Source organism: Periplaneta americana, chromosome 14 (genome assembly GCF_040183065.1).
Source record: "Periplaneta americana isolate PAMFEO1 chromosome 14, P.americana_PAMFEO1_priV1, whole genome shotgun sequence".
NCBI classification, from domain to species: domain Eukaryota; kingdom Metazoa; phylum Arthropoda; class Insecta; order Blattodea; family Blattidae; genus Periplaneta; species Periplaneta americana.
In genome coordinates, this window is record NC_091130.1 from 126,169,753 (window position 1) to 126,188,229 (window position 18,477).

Consider the following 18,477-nt stretch of genomic DNA (forward strand, 5'->3'; position numbering starts at 1 on the left):
TACAGGGACATCACTTTATTTTTACCAACATTTTTAACATTAACCTGGCTATACTCGGAAACACTGTAATGGAAGGGGGGGGGGGCCTTCCATTATAGGAGTTTGGAGTTGCCACTGCAATATGTAAACAAATCATTTTACTAGCTATAGGAGGAGAGAAAAGTAGTGTATCCATTTATGTTACAGGGAAATATAGTATTACGATATTCAGTTTGGTCATTACTTTACAGTATTTTATGAAAACACGTAGGATAGCAACAATTTTTTTTCACAAACTCAAGTGTTCAGGCGGTTATATACATTATGTAATGTCTACTTTATTCAGCATGTTACTAACCTAATTTATTTCTGAGAATTTTGTGAGCACTTTCTTAAGAAACTCTAATTTCTGCAGCTAACTTCTTGACCGACTTATTACGACCTCGCTGCATTCTTTCTCTAGCATCTTCTACAGCATCTTCTGTCACCTTTGTTGGCCATCTTACGCTTTTCTTCCTTTCTGTACACTCTGGTGCTCTAAATTTATCTACCAGATTAATGACATTTCTACGAAAATATTCCGTAATGATTTAATCAGGAAACTGTGAAAAAAAAAAAACTGTTGTTCACATTCGGTTACATTGTAATTTCAGTTTCCATCATTGTCCTTCATACCTAAAAATAGTAAAACAAAACTCTTTTTTAAATAATGCTGTTAAGTACCGTACCATATTATAGGATACCGTACTTTCGGTAACTCTAATCTTCACTTGTGCTCAGTCCATATAGATAAATTCAGTTATACTACACACCATACTTGTGTGAAAATAAACTTCAATAATATAAGCTCTTTCTTCTATAGAAAACAACATATTTCTGAAACACACTGTTCTTTGTACTGTTTACTTCACTGCTAGCAACAGCGGCCGTAAGTTTGTGTGACTGACGTTGGCAAGGACATTAGTGAAAGGGGTGGGAGTCAAGTACATTTAGAAACGCAGGTACAATAAAAATTGAAGTAAAAATAAAATGATGTCCCTGTATATGATGTATAGAACAATATGTTTCTTTACAGGACTCAAGGAGTGACGGGGACCCTCATCACGAATGGCAAACCGAGAGAGGTGCGAGTGTTCCACAAACTCTCGTGCTACATCACACAGGAGGACTTGCTGCAGCCTCTGCTCACCGTGCAGGAGGCCATGATGGTGGCAGCCAGACTCAAGCTGCCCTCCAGCACTTCCGAGAAGCGCAAAATGCACACGGTAATGGCAACGACGATGTAATAATAATAATAATAATAATAATAATAATAATAATAATAATAATAATAATAGTTGTAAGAATAACAACCCGAAAACATCAGACAGAAACTGGTCTATGTACGAGCTATTCCATCTCAAATCGACCGAAATATAGACAAAATTGACCTTACAATTTTTAAATACAATGAAACTTTCATTGTACGTAGAGAACTGTGATACAATGCTCTGTGCAAAGTTTGAGGTATCAGAATTTCATAGTGTTTAAATTAAAAATATTTAAATTTATCGTATTGTAAATTTTATACTGAACAACAATGTAATTTTATTATCTCAACAATAACTCTTCACTCTCTACAATTTAATTTCACTCCCGTCAACAATGGGATTTGCTCTCCGCACAGCAACAAAGCGTTCGTTATTGCACTCCACAAACGACAATGACAATTTACTTGGACTGTTACGAACAACAATGAACTGTTAATCTTAATTAATATTCACAAAGCACTATCTACAACACAGAACTGTCAATTCTCAGTTCACAGCTCGTTTGTCTTGGCTAGTTCTTCTAGCTCAGTCACTCGCGTTCACAGAATCTCGAACCCCAGACCTTCAGAGATGATCCGCTGCACTTCGAACTCAGGTCCCCCAACTGCGGTCCACTGCACTCGAACTCCGGGCTTCAGGCTCCACAGTTACGGACACAACTCAAGTCGCGCTCTGGTCTCGAAGCTGGCTTCACTGCTACACAAGACTGTCTGGCTTGCTCTCCACTGACTTTAACAACACTGCCTTACTGACTGACGTTCACTTGCGTTTTCTCTTTTATAACCAAACTATAGTTTCTGGAAAGTTCGCGAAAGATTCCACTGTCGAATAATCTGGATATTTCCACTTCTCTGCCGCGGTCGCTCTTTCCCCACTTCACTCTACTCCCTAAGCCACAGCACATGCCACAGGAAGCAGATGCGCGCGCAATCTCCGCGCCGGCCGACCTTCTGCTGGTCGTGAGTTCGAATCTCACGTCGCTGTCACAGTATTTTAATAAAATTAGCAACTTTAAACTGTTGTAGCTCCGAAACCCTTTCACCCAATGATCAAAATCATGGTTTATTTTGATGCTGAGAAATTAAATTTATATTGATATATAAACAGATTTACTTACTTTTTATGGATATGGAGAAATTTAGATTTTTCCTCATTAAGACGCCTTTGCCAAGGAAAAAATATTTTAAAAATATATAGGCCTAGTTAGATTCCGAATTCACAGTACAAATAAACACATATTTTTTACTGATGGTATGTTGATAAGAAAGTATGGAAAATATCAAATAAAGAAAATAAATAGTACGCGCGTGAACTAACCAGCTGATTGTGAGACGGGAGCTAGCCGAGACAAGCAAGGCCAGGAGACAAACACGTGATGTTTCGTCTAGCAGTCATGGCTGGGCTAGCTTTATCACAAGTTTTAATAAACACAGGAGTAAAGACGCCCAACGCTCGCTTATTTTCAGCTCTCGGTCAGTGCGTGCGGTACTTCGCCGTTCAAGTCCAGGCGTGTGAAAATAATCTATTTAATACCCTCGAAACTTATTGCCATACCACTAAGCAAACAATGCCGAATCTCTCTTGATAGTGCAAGGTTTTTTCTCAATATTTTTTTTTTTTTTTTTTTTTACATTTTTACAAATTGGCAAAAAGCCTAAAAGCAAGTAAAATCAGATTATCTGTCTCTCTGTGTATAATAAAAATAAGGATTACTTCTTAACATAACCTACCAAATGTCAGCTTCAAAATGAGCTCCCGTTCAATGTTCTGCAGTAAATGGTTCCAGAGTTCTGAGCGCTGAAAGAAGCTTGTTTTTATAAAATACCCTAAATTTGTCGCTCAACAATACGAATAGTATATTTTTGAAAATGCACTCTCCTCAGCACCTTGTATAAATAGGGAAAAAATTAGAGCATAAAAAATGCGAGGTTTTTTTACTGATCAATTTCATATGGAATAGCCGATACGGACTCTGCTGTACGTTTCATTGAGACACATTTTAATTAATCGAACTAGTTTCTTCGGAATACCAAATTCAATAAGAATATCATATAAAACTTCTCTCTTAACCGAGTCATATGCCTTTTTGAAATCTACGAATGACTGATGTACTGTACCCTCATACAGGGTTGTTTCCGATCTTTGATAACGATTTTGGAATGAAGTCATGTACGTCAGGAGTCGCACGACAACTGAACTGTGGTCAGAGGTGACAGACCAATAGTGAGTGATTTCATAGTCAGAGTGCACGGTGTCTCACAACACAAATGCCAAAGAAAATCGAGCCTTTTTGGGAGAGGTACATTAAGAACCTTTCCGATGCCAAGTACAGTTAAATGAAAATCATAGGATCCTACAAAAAACGTGGTTTCGTTATTTCCAAGAAAGGCAACTTCTGTGTACTTAATAAGACCGGCAAATGTCGAATGAGATTAATTCCAGAGGGAAAAAGAGCAAGCAAATCCACCCCTCGTCACAAGCCCCACTATCCAAAAGATGATACAAATTAATCCCATCCGATATAATTCCTTGATTTGCGACACTAAATTGACAGGTGTTCCTGCGTTATGCGATGATTCGCTGTAATGAGTTCATTGACACAATTCCGATGTGCATCATCAGTTGCAGTACGTGGTCTTCCACTGCGTCCTTTGTCACACAAGTTGAGAGTTGCACCAGGCTAGTGCTGCTTATCAGCGTATTCCGAATCTCACAGGTCCGGTGGCATCAATGACGTCACGTTGCAGCGAAATAAGGAACAAAACTGCTGGAAGGATCGATGGCTGTCATGGCGACTGTGTAAGTTGTTGTCTGTGCTACGCTAGCAAAATTTGCGAAATTTCCGTACTGCCATCTCGTTCAAAGAAAAGAGATCATAAACAACTTATTTCTTGAACCGGTAATAATAACTGGTCCGTTCACATGTTCGCTCATAAGCCATTAATATATTGTTTTTACGTTGTGCTCATTACAAACAATACAGCAGAACACACCGCCATGACACAACAGTACACGATGTCATTCGTCTGCTAATTCCCGCCCTATACAAGAACCAATCAGATTCACTGATGGCGGCTGATGGAGACTGCCACCACCTCTGCAAGCTGATGGCAAGGTGTGACACCGGTGGAGCATCAATGACGTCATCGGTGGAATTCGGAACACCGTGATGCCATCGGATTGCTCACCGGTGAGAATCGGAATACGCTCTATGATTAGGTTTTTCTCCGGAGCTGTTGTTTGCACGCTTTCAATCGGAGACCTCCGGTTACCTCCGATTGATGCCGCGCAGGTTGTATATGTGCTGCGGCGCAGACATACACTTTCCGCTGAGCATTCCTTTAATCGGATCAGGTAGTGATTGGAGTCCGCTGACGTCCGCGTATCTTTTAGAATAAGTGTGTAATTTTTTGTTGTTTATTTTCTCTTTTTCATTTACCTCTCTCTCTATTTCTTCGGCTCTTCTATTTTTCTTGTTTTGCTTGAAGTACCTATGTTAGCTGACAGATTTTTTTCTAGTTTTGAAATTCATAATGTATGTGGAAAGGCATATTAGTTTTATGCCATTGATCAAATTAATAACATTAAAATTAACTGAAAACTAACGCAGAAGTAAAGCTTTTCAGTAGCTAATGTAAACATATATAATTTTCCTGGAAACACTCGTTTATTCACAAACAATGTTTGTCAATTATTATTCTAATCGGTTTATTTTAACGTAAAATATATTAACGGAGCTTCAGAATGGAACAAAAGAAACATGTGGTATCAATGGGTTAAAGTGTACTGTCCAAAATAATTTATTAAGATTCTTCACCAGACAGGATTGTGATCATTGTGTTAAAGGGTGTCAGTATGTGAACTGCCTCGTCTAAAACGCGTCACTCTTCCTCTGTAATAAAAAATATAAGCGGATATCAACTTAAGGATAATTGTAATTATGTTATTACCACACGTTTCTTTAGTTTAAGAATGAAACTCAATATTTTAATCCAATAACTCTAGTTGCCTTTTAAATATTCCATATAAGTTATGTATGATTTTTATTGCCTCCAAAGTTACGTTTTATAGAAATTTCAAGACTTTTTTTCTAGACTGTGGACCTTTGAAACAATAACACTAAAGCAGTTTAAAAAATCGTATCAAATGTTTTCCGTAATTTTAAAACACGAAAACGATGATATCACTAATTAACCGTCAATGTGTATCTGAATGGTAATAATTTATTTTTGACAGCAAGTACGAGTACCACAACCGCGGCTCTTAATGTGAGCCTAAACACTTACATACCTACATTTTAAAATTTAGACCTATTCAGAGAATCTATCTAACCTGGTCCACGCCATAAAGATTTCCAAATACGGACCTGTTAGCGTCCTAGGAGCGTTTGGCATTTCTGGCAACACAATCACCAACTCATATTTCATTTCAAGTAAGCGGCTCATCACTGAAGTTTGGAGTTTCATCTCGTAACAATATGCTGGATCAATCTTAGCGGGTCCTTTTTTGCTGAAATTCTTCTGCTTTTCAGTTTTTCATTCGCAATGTTACTCTGTCTGCACACAAAACCATTAGAACTTATATATATATATATATATATATATATATATATATATATATATATATATATATATATAAATCAAAGTAAACACGCTTTTTAAAAGAGTTCAAAAGTGTTTTGAACAGTTAAATTTACTTACTTACTTTCTTCAAGTTCGCGATTGTGCGATCGCTTCAAATGGTCTAACAAATTCGAAGTACCTCCACCCTTAGAGTAAATTCGCCCACAAAGTTCACAGCGTGCGACTTTATTAATATCTTCAACTAAATTGAAGAGTTTTCATGCGACGGATTTACGATTTGGTGCCATTTAATTCCACTCACAACTACCCTCAGTCCGTACGCGCCGGTCGTCCTTGAGCTCTATGTCATTCAACTTTGCTTCGCTCCGAACCGCCGCATCCCTCCTTTGTCCCCTGTTCCACCTACGATAGTACCGGAGATCACCGGTGGAGAGCTTTATTCGTAATCTCCGATTTCTCCGCAGTAGTAGTCACTCCGATGAGCAGCACTACACCAGGCTCATTACGAGCACGAGGAGACTAACGTCGCACATTGATCACGATAAAGAGCCTTCAATCTCCAATGAATGTCTATCAGGGGCACATTTTCTGCTGTTAAAAACTCGATCACAGTACAACGCACCGACATAGTGCTGATACATGCCGCCATATTTCAGGCTGTAACTCAGGCTCTCTACTGGCAGAGATACGAAACTTATGTCACTGAAAGCAGAAATTCACTGAATACAATGTACCATCACTAATATTTTTAACTATATTCACAGCGACAAAAAAAAAATAGGAGGCCTTACTTTTCAGTATGCTTTCGTACATATGGACAACAGCTTCTTCGGTAACAATAGCCGTATGAAGCACTTGCACAATTCTGAGGAGTTTAATTGTGTGATTACAAAGTTACTTCCGCCGACATGCAAGTAATTTTAATGTTTTCTCTAGAAAGATAATATGAGTTTTGCTTGTTGTGTTACACAATAGAAGGTACAAATACCACTTTCTCTCTTTTTATTATTCCCTTTCTCTAGTATATATGTGTGTACCGCTTTTTACAAATAATTTTCTATTAGAAAAGATATTCCTCTTCCTGCATTGTATAGTATAAGTGACAATGATAGGAATGTCGTTCTTTTGTCAAAAGTTTCCTATTTTCATAATTTGTCCAAACCCTATATTCCTGAAACAGTTTTTGGGCTCTTTCAGCACTTGAAATAGGAGGGGAACGCTCAAATTCTTTGTAAGCTCATAAAATTTTTTAGACTTTATTCACGAACTTCCATTTTCTATCCAATCATGTATTGGTCTATTTACAATAGGGGTTTCCCACCCCTGTTTTAAACACTTACTTAGACCTGTAGAATTCCTGATACGTGAAAGTAAATTGTTTTGTAGTAAAATTATAATACAGGGACATCATTTTATTTTTACTAACATTTTAATATTAACCTGGCTATACCTTTGGATTAACGTTTGAGAACCGGAAATAAAGTTTGCTACCTCCTTCCACGACTGGAGTTCGATGATATTGGCGTAAAATACAAACAAATCACTTTACTAGTTATAGGATGTAAGAAAAGTAGTTCACCCATTTACATAAACTAGGAAATATCGCAATTTTGAGTTTGGTCATTTTCATTGGGTTTTTCTTTCATCAAAAATAAAGTACTGTATTAACAATAACTGTTTTTACTCACGAACTGAGTTATCCATGCGAACGTTTCATTATGCAGTGTATATTATACTGTCTACAGCATATTAGCGTACAAAATAGAGAATGAAGTTAAATTGAAAAATAATCATAATCTGGATATTTAAATAAATTTTTGAAAATGGTGGCCGTTCATTTCGATACAGGCTTCAGTTCTTGTGTGCATATTATCGCACTATAGACTATTGCATCTAATTCCAACTACAAGTTTCGTCCTTCGTAACTAGTAACTCAGGTTGAAATAATTCTGTACCTACTCCATAAAAGAGTACCTTACGTACTGTAAATTCAATCTTCAAACATGCTATCTACTGTCCGTCCAATTGGTTATGTCGCAGGATCGTAGAAAGGGAGGAAATCACGTGACAGTTAATTACTTAACGAGGCAATTTTATTTAAGTTATTTTAAATAGTCGTATAATATTACGTACGTAATAGTTGTATAATATTACTAGTCTTTACAGAGGGGCGAGCAGAAGCAGGTGGGGGAAATCGGGATGCAACGTAGGCAAACGGACGACAGTACCTGTGCGAAAATATTATCAATATTGAAAGCTCTTTCGTCACTGGAAAACGCGAACATATTTCTGGAACGTACTATACTCACTAACTCAGTACTGCTTACTATATGCGGCCTTGGTTCTGTGAGGAGGACAGTTGGAACTTCATTAGTAGAAGGGGTGGGAGTGAAGTACATTCAAAAACTCAGGTACAATAAAAATTGAAGTGAAAATAAAATGATGTCCCTGTACAGTGTTTAGTAATGAACAGTAATTACGCAGTTTCCTTTATAATAAAGTGTCATTAGCAATTCACTTAGCGATACCTACTCAACGTGTTATTCATCTCATCTTCAGACAGACTGCATCGTAACTGACGTAGCGTGATGCAACGGCAATTACCAACTGCCATCAAATTACACGAAATCATCTACGAGTAGAGGCAGCAGCAGGAAGGGGTCGTGTCGTCATCCATCAGTAATCAAATCCCGTCTTACCTCCCCTCCAATGCTAGAAAGCGACCGTTGACCCTGAAACAGATACTGCTAGCGGAGATTTGCATACATGAATCACTCTGTGACCTTCCTGCTCCCTCCTCTGTCCTTGACCGTCTATGAGGATGAACCGATGGGATGGATTTCAAAATCACTTTCACTAGAACAGTGATAAATATTAAACCTCAGCTGTCTCGTGACATCGATTGAATCTCTTGCTACAATACAAAACAAATAATGTACTGTTTGTAATTATTTAATCTTAAAGATACATTCGGACCTCTCCGGCAGTTGAGGGCTAGAGCTCGTACTTATTGATGTAAGAACTTGGGTTCTATTCCCGATGTTAGCAAAATGGATAGAAGTATAAATGAATCGGTTATGTCAGAAATAACACACGTAACATTTTTCTCATTTCGAGAAGACCAGAAAATAGTACATTATGCAACGAGCCTATAATGGTAGTAATTAAGAAGCGACTATGTTTATGAAAAGAGCGCAAGCGAGTTTCATAATTTTCATACGAGCGCCTTAATTACCATTATAGGCAAGTTTCATAGGACTTTTTATGCTCGACTATATTTCTAACTTGAAATTATTCATAAGTATTCATGTTATTCTTATCTGACTGAGGAGCGGAACTGACCTTGTGCAATATCTCGTAAATTGTGAGATGTGCGCAGACGCTAAAGTGTTCATTTTTTCCGAGAAACAAATGTCATTGACCTTGATATAATCTAGAGAGTAAAATAAACATTAATCTTGATATAACCCTGAAATTGATTTAGACATTGAAAAACGAGATGACAAATTGAATTTATTTGAATATTATTTACAATTAACGCTAATTATTATAGTAACAGAACATAACCTTCAGCGATAGTATTGGATTTCCAACCTCCGTGACGTTTCGCTAGTTGTCTTTCGATTGCATATCCGAGAATAATCGATAGTTGCGCTTTCATATTGCTACAATGGTGTTTTCTGATTGGTGGAACACCTGAACCTTAATGAATAGGTGTACTTTAATGAGGTCCATTAAAGGGCTGCTACTAGGTGTATAATTACTACATTTCGGCATGGTCGAGCATAAAAACTATTTTATTATACTAATATTGTTTTTATAAGGCCTGGAAAAAATGTACATGATAAATGAGATATTATCTGTTCATTCTGATATTTCTTTTAACCCGTAACTTATTTTTCAACTTCAAAATACGTTTTTTAATATTTTGTACATTTGTTGTTTCTGCACGAAATTACTTTCCAAAATCTAATTATTTCTTTTCTTATGCATGAATCCATCTATCAGATATACTTTCATTATACACAGTGATTTATATAGAACTAACACATTCTTTCTTTCTTTCTTTCTTTCTTTCTTTCTTTCTTTCTTTCTTTCTTTCTTTCTTTCTTTCTTTCTTTCTTTCTTTCTTTCTTTCAAAACAGCCACTATTTGTTATACCTCAAATGTAGAGTTTCTTTGGGAGATTACTAACCTCTATAGCAAATGTCAAAAATTCTTTATTTATTAGGCTGGAAATTTCATTAATGACCAATGTTTAACGTCAAATTAAGCAGGAGTTTTGATTCCCTGTCACGAGATGCGCAGAAAATTGTGATAGAGGGAGGAAGGGAAGGAGGGAGAGAGATACTGGAAAATAATGTACAAGACAAAAAGCATAGAAAGCAAAGTGCTGCATTGGAGTTAAATCGTTCGCTTGAACTCGGTCGAATGTCGCACGCTCGAGCGAGATAAGATCGGTCGTGATATGCTCGTAATAAATACAAGCACAGTACAAGGTCATCTCACCGACATGTCTTGTCTTGTATGGAAGGCGACAGATAAGATACACATATGTTTTGCTCACACGGTAAAAATAAGGCTTTATTTTCTGCGTTTATGACAAACGTCTAATGCAACGTACCAAAACAGTAACATGAAGTTATAAAAAATAGTATGAAAAACTTGGATATATAGTTATTATTCCTAATTAATAATTGTTCAATATTTGATTTACCACATATATAATATGATAGGTCCATACATAGTGTTCCGCCTATATACTGCGACAATGTAGAAACGTTTTACAAAATATTATTGATATAGCAGTAGATTAATAACAATATTAGTACAGAGATAACGTCACAGAAAATATAATAAAACGAATAATCATGCTGCACAACTGTTACAGACGCAAAGATCGATACACTAATTATTATTATTATTATTATTATTATTATTATTATTATTATTATTATTATTATTATTACTAGAAAACTTTATACATTTCTTGCATTATCGTGATTGTGTTCTCCGTTTATAATAATTACATTTACATCGAATAACATCTATCAGATGTGGCAAAAAGAAAATCACTCCTGTATGTAAAAAAAATACCTACAACATTTACATTGCATTTCAAAGCAAGTTTTGTAGTTGTACTATGGAGAGGTTAGTTAAACACTGCAAAGTTTTGAAATGATAAACATCTATGATGTTACTACACAGTTCATCACTGTAACAAGAACGAATATCTAACGCTCGGCTTATACCGTTCGAGGATTTATCGCTCGCGACAATTTTACCCATCATGCATGTGCGCTACCTATCGGATTATACTATGAACTACTTGGCGCTCGTGCGAAAACGTCCGATGCAGACCTCTGATAGAAAGGGATGAAATATTTTCATAATGGAAACTCTAAACAATATAAAACTTAGTGCAGCAGATTTTGTTATAAAGGGGTGTCTGATTTTTAATCTAAGAACTGTTAGTGTAATGATGTTTCATTTTCCAAGATATTATTTTGTGGCTGCCTTCCAGACTGCATGGTGGAAGCCAGAAACGCAGCTGGGGACAGTTGAAGATCAATTTACAATTGAGAAAATAGAACAGGCGTACTGTACAATAGAATAAAATATATCCAATTTATTTTATTTATTTATTTGTTTACTTACTTATGGATTTACTTTATTTATTTATTTATTTATTTATTTATTTATTTATTTTGCTAATAATCGTAACATAAAATATAATATAAACAGAAAAAACTTTACCTCGCCCCTGAAAGAGTAGAACTCGTGCTCAGAGGCGGATTCCTGAATTGAAATTAAGAAGTATTTGTCTTATGTCTACTACGCAATTTAGAATATATAAATTTAAATTTACAATTTTTCAATTTTTATAAAATCCGTACATAACTTTTTAAATGTAATACTAATTTAATTTAATTGATAACGGAATTATTTTTAATTCGTTATTTTACGACGCTTTTCCAACTGCTATGGTAATCTAGTGTCTGAATGGCATGAAGGTGATAATGCCAGCGATATGAGGCCAGAGTCCAGCGCCGAAAGTTACCCAGCATGGAATTAAATTAAATTGGAAGAAGGGAAAAAATAAATAATAATAATTTCAAAAATCGTCTCAGTCACAAAATGTTGCAACCAATATGCAGAAAGAAGTTATAATACGCTTAGATCTACACAGAGTGCAAACGATATAAACTGTCAAAAAATACTAAACTATTTCCAACTAAAGATTGAAGTAGACAAAACCGAAATGTATTACTCCGCAATCGCAAGCTAGCTACCAAAGCAGCCACCAGGGCGCATTATTTTCAGCAAGTGAGCACACAGGGCAGCCACCGTCTGATATATTGCAGACATTTCAACACATTCATTGAACTAACCCGTAAAATGCTCACAGAGGGTTAATATTTATTATTTTTCTACTGGGAATAGTGGATTTTAATTTTCTGTAGATTCGTGATTAAATGTTATTCTTTGAAGAGTGGAGAATTTCTTTAATTCTACAGAAATTTCTTTTAGGATGGCAACACTGAATCTCGCACTGTGTTATACCAGCTGTGCTGATGTGCTCTGTGAAGCTGCAAGTCACCTTGGGAGGGATTTAATGCCCATTACGCATGCGCGTTGCCATAATACACGTGACAATGATTTAACATGCAATGTCTGAAACTACTAATATAAACATGTTGTTTAAATCGTAAGAAAGTGTTCTTATAAGCATGTTTAATTCATTCGTATTCCATGTATATTATACATTTTATTATTTTAGAAAGAACTATTTTAATGTGAGGAAGAAGATGACGAGCATAAGTTTGGAGGCGTTGTGCGTCCAATAGCTAATCAGGAACCATTATGTCACGTGCATTTATTTACATTTACTTCAATCTTTAGCTGGAAAGAGAGTAGTGGTAGAGCATAAATAATTGAAGAAAAAAGTGATAGGTTCTTTTTCTGGAACTGTTATGGTTTTCCCAGAAAAAAGTATAACTTTTTTGGAAAAGAGAATAGACAGTCATTATTTTTTAGACTTCTTTGCCCGGTATGTACGCTGAAGCAGTCGTTTGTTACTTTGTTCAATTCAATTCAATTCAATTCAATTCAACTTATTTGGCCATTAGACATACAGTTTTGGGCTTCGTCAGAATACATTGAAAAAACATATAAATACAATTTTTTAAACACTAATAAAAGAAACAGTAAAATTTAAATAATACAATGAAAACATGGAATAATTTGAAACTTTTAAATTAAAGAAAACTAACTAAATTGCAATTAAACTTATTTATTAAAATACAGTTTCATACAAATTTGTGTTGAGAAACTCAGCAACAGAATAAAAAGGATTATTTAATAACCAATTGTAAAATCTAGTTTTGAAGCTATTGATTGATAATTTATAATATTGACTTGGGAGTTTATTATATAATTTCATCCCCATAATTAAAAAGTTTGTGTTGCTCTTGTGTAATCTACAATATGGAATATTAATTTGTTCACTATTTATAATTTCATGATCATGTATATTGGCCACTAACGAGTAACTGTCGATATTTTGTCGAGTGTAAAGTACTAGATCATATATATATATAGATTTATGATTGTTAAAATCCGTGATTGTCTGAAATGTGGCCGACGATGTTCCAGGTAGTTTGATTTACATAAAATTCTAATGGCTTTCTTTTGTAAGGATTTAATATTACTAACAATAATAATTGCGTACCATCAATTATTTTTTTATATTAGTATATATAAGGACCTATATTAAATAATCAATTATTGATAAATAGATAATCAAGACGCTTCTAATTTTGGTTCCATTTCCCCAGAAAATTAGGGCATATCGGATTATCGACTGAAAGAAAGAAAATTAGGCACATCTTAAATAATTTTGAGAAACGCAAGTCGTTAATTTCTTTAACAAATATAAAACTCTTGATAGCTTTGTGCATATTTATTCGATGTGCTTATCCAATGTTAAACTGGAGTCTATAAAAAGTCCTAGAAATGTTGTGTAGTTTAGTCTGTTGTTCTTATTTATTAGATAATTTAGGCTGAAAGTTATGTTGATACTTTTTTCTTGATTAAGCAAGAAACCATTAGATTCAAAGCATAAAGCCATCTGTGATAGAGTGTCGTTGTTGAGAGCATGTAATTGATTTAGAGCTGAGGAAGAACAGGAAAGTAGTGTCATCTGCATACATAATTGTTATTGCTTTAATGAATTTAAATGTTATGTATTAGGATGTGTTGGGTGTTGGTTGCAAGGTCACTGGCAATAACATTTACGTTCAGTTGAAACGTAAACAAAATGAAACTACTATCAATCTTAAAAACATAGTATTTTACAAATTAAAAATAAAATTATAAGATATAATTAAATTTCACTACATATTTTGTTCAGTAGACCGATATGTAGGCCTACGGACTATGTAATTTTGGCAGTTTAATCGTTCACACCCTGTATACTAATGCTATACAGTACGGTATTTATTTAATGTAGAATGCTATCCTAAACTTGTATAATCAGAAGAACATTATATTTATTTCTGCACAAAATAAAACTGAGGTGCTTTCTTGCTCTTATTACATAAGCAAACTGACTAACTTATATTTTATTCTACAGCGTGATTAATATAAAACTAACACAATTCTTTCTTAATTTATATCAACAAGAATGATACTAACCACAATTTGTTATACCTTAGCAGTCTTACTAATAAACCGTGTATAGTTTTTATACTAGACTTATGCAGAGTTGAGACAGAAAACTTTACTAATAAACCATGCAGAAGCGATGGACGTATAAACAGCCTGTAACTATACAATGGGAATTGCTTTGCAGTAGTTATATACACGAAACCCCTTGTTTAAGCGTTGTATATAGAGAAAAAAATGGCCGCCCCTCTAACAGCTGTTCGTATCGACTGTCATTTTATGATGATGGTTGCCTAGTCACCAAAGAAGAACAAACCAAAGAGCACAGAATAATTAGAATAATATTACTGTAGCTTGTACTCTTTGACCAAAATATAGTATGGTAATCGATTAGAGCCAGTTGTACTATCGATACTTATCGATATTTCATACTCCACACTAGAGCGCTCTACCGGATGCAATAGAGAACCTCAGATGTTCTATTATCTTTCGTAACGAAGTAATGACGAAACTATGACGTAGCTGTGTAACAGTTGTACTGTTATACACAACGTATGTAGTGTTATTAGTAAGAAATTTACACACGACTTATAAACGAGCTACTTATTGTATAAGTATAAGACAGTTAAACGTCTGTATATAGAGTTTTTATTAGTAAGACCGTAAATGTTGAGTATCTCTTGGAGATTACTAATCTCTACAGGAAATGCTGAAAAGTCTTCCTTCAGTGCTCAAGGCACATTTCAACACGTTCCATGTTACTTGCCGCTTGTTGGAGTACTCTGTTTTCATTGATCTCATGTGTAATGTTCTGCTTCAAATCGTCCAATGTCTGGAGCCATATGTCTCTTGAGTAACCCCATAAGAAAAAGTCCGATGTTAAATCCGGAGAGCTCGGTGGCCATAGGTTCTTGGAAATTATCCGGTCGTAAAAAAAAAATTTCAATTAGCTCCATGGATTCGTTTGGTGTATGGCATATCGCGTTGTGTTGTTGAAAATATCCTTGAACCAGCTCTACATTGTCCAGTTGTTCAACAAACTCAATGAAAATGCGACGGTACTCTGCAATCTTCACAGTCTGGTGGAAAAAAATTAGTGCGGAGATTGCGCATCAAATCCCAACGTTCTCTGCGTGCATAGGTGCTTCATGAATGACATGTGGATTTTGGACGGCCCAAAAGCGTGTGTTCTGTGAATTGACATAGCTGCACAGATGGAACCATGCTTCATCTGTGAACCATGTGATGTGCATTATTCTAGGATTTTGCACAATAAACGCTTGTCACCATCAGCAATAGTTCGCTCGTTTATCCTTATCTGGTTTATCTTTACGTGTTGAGTTGTGCCTTGAGCAGGAGGAAGGACATTTTTCAAAATTTCCTATAAAGGTTAATAATCTCTCAAACTCTGTATTTGAGGTATAAAAATTGTGGTTAGGATCATCTTGTGGAAATAAATAAAGAAATAAATGTATTAGTTTTATATTAACTTTATTATTCTGTGTTTTATGAAGTAAATATAAACACTATTACTGTAAATTTTTATAAACATTTTAAATAATAAATCATAATATCAATAATAAGCTATATTTACTAAACAACTGAAGGAAAAGTCGTAATAAATGTTATCTTAGTTTTAGATATATTATGTGTTAATTTTTAAATTCTGACTGGTTAATTTTCAGTATTTATATACTAAAAACAGATTTGTATTCCCAATAGGTTGAAGAAATTTTGAGAAACTTGGGTCTCTTCGATAGTAAAGATACAAGAACAGAAATGCTCTCAGGAGGCCAGAAGAAGCGACTATCGATAGCTCTGGAACTCATCAATAACCCACCAGTCTTCTTTTTGGATGAACCCACAAGGTACGTAACGCAAACTTATTAATTAAAACTAATCAATAGCTAAAATGTTATGTTGTAGTTTCTTGATTGAATTCCCAAGATAATACAAATTCCTTAATTTAAACTGACGAATATTTAAAAATGTTATGCTTTGTTTTTGCCGTGAAAGGTATAAGATATAACAAGGTAACTCAACATATTAATTAAAACTGATGAATAGCGAAAAATGCAATGTTTTGCATCTTGCAAAAAAACCCCAAGATAACACAGATTTCTTAATTAGGCCTACAGTAACGAATAATGAAAAGTGTTATAACGTTGTTTCTTCCTAGATGAACCCACAAGGTACAAAATTATTCTTAAAAGAAACTGGCAAGTAGCGCAAAAATTTATATTATTGCTTCTTTTTGCATGATCTCACAATGTTAACAGGAAACTCCTTAATTAAAATTGACGAATAGCACTATATATATTTTATTTATTTATTTATTTATCTATTTATTTATTTATTTATCTATTTATTTATTAAATAAGAAACATACAATTAATTTCTTTATTCCTTTATTTATTTATTTAGTAGATTTATTTATTTATTTACTTATTTATTCATTTATTCATTCGTTTATTTATCTATTTATTTATTTATTTATTTATTCATTCATTTATTTATTTATTTTAATAAACCCATAAGGTAACAAATTCTTCTTAACTAACCCTGACGAATAATACAAAATTTTATGTTCCCTTTTTTCTGCATAAACCCAAAAGTCAATAAAAACTTCTTACTGGAAACTGACTAATAAAGCAAAAGTTATGTTGCTTCTTCTTGGATGAACCCACAAGGTAACAAAATATGTTTTAAATAAAATTGGCGAATAGTTTTTAAAAAATTTATATTACTACTAATTTTTCTTAGATGAACCTACAGGGTAACAAAAAACGACTTAATTAAAACTGACGATTAGTAAGTGCAAAAAGTTATGCTATTGTTTCTTCGTGGATGAATCCGTAAGGTAACAACATATTTCCTAATTAAAACTGCACAAAATGTTACAGTATATATGACATCTCTCTTTGGATAAACCCGTAAGATAACAAAAGAATTGTCAACTAAAACTTACGAGTAGCGAAAAGTGTTATGTTGTTGATGAATCATTAAGATAATAAAAAACTCTTTAATGAAAACTGAAGATTGGGGAAAATATTATATTTGTTTTTTTCTTGAATGAACCCATGAGGTAATAGAAAGCTTCTTAATTAAAACTGAGAAATAGCGAAAAATGTTATGTTGTTCTTTCTTCTTGGATAAACCTACAATGTAAGAGAAATTCTTTAATTAAAAGTGGCGAACGTCCAAAAATATTGTTTAGTTGTTTATTTCAACGGTTCCGAGACCAGCTTCAGGAGGTTATATTTTATTTATTTATTTATTTATTTATTTATTTACTTATTTACTTATTTATTTATTTATTTATTTATTCAAATAGTCGATTTATTATTTATTTACTTAGTAGATGTATTTATTTATTTAGTATATTTATTTATTTATTTATTCATTCATTTGTCGTTCATTTATTTATTTTTATTTATTTATTTAGTAATTTATTTATTTTTATTTATTTATCCATACATTCATTCGTTTATTTATTTAATTATTTATTTATTTATTTATTCATTCATTCATTCATTCGTTTTATTTTTTATTTATTTATTTAGTAGATTTATTTATTTATTTAGTAGATTTATTTATATTTATTTATTCATTTATTTATCTATTTATTTGTTCATTCGTTCATTAATTATTTATTTATTTACTTAGTGGATTTATTATTTGTTTACTTAGTAGATTTATTTACTTATTTATTTAGTATATTTATTTATTTATTTATTTATTCATTCATTTGTCGTTCATTTATTTATTTTTATTTATTTATTTAGTAGATTTATTTATTTTTATTTATTTATTCATACATTCATTCGTTTATTTATTTATTTATTTATTTATTTATTTATTTACTTATTTATTTATTTATTTATTCATTCATTCATCCATTCATTAGTTTTATTTATTTATTTATTTATTTATTTAGT

The 18,477-nt window shown here is 33.5% G+C and overlaps 1 protein-coding gene across 4 annotated transcripts in view; it reads left to right on the top strand.

Annotated features, from left to right (window-relative positions):
* LOC138713718 (ATP-binding cassette subfamily G member 4) overlaps positions 1-18,477 on the top strand; it is a 405,479-nt gene that overhangs the window by 194,506 nt on the left and 192,496 nt on the right. For all 4 annotated transcript variants that reach the window (XR_011335970.1, XM_069846026.1, XM_069846028.1 and 1 more), the window contains 2 exons: positions 1,055-1,244; positions 16,262-16,407. Coding sequence is in view for 3 of the 4 variants with exons in the window: in XM_069846026.1 (XP_069702127.1) it covers positions 1,055-1,244; positions 16,262-16,407 (336 nt within the window). In the remaining variant the exon portion in view is untranslated. The remainder of the gene's footprint in view (positions 1-1,054; positions 1,245-16,261; positions 16,408-18,477) is intronic.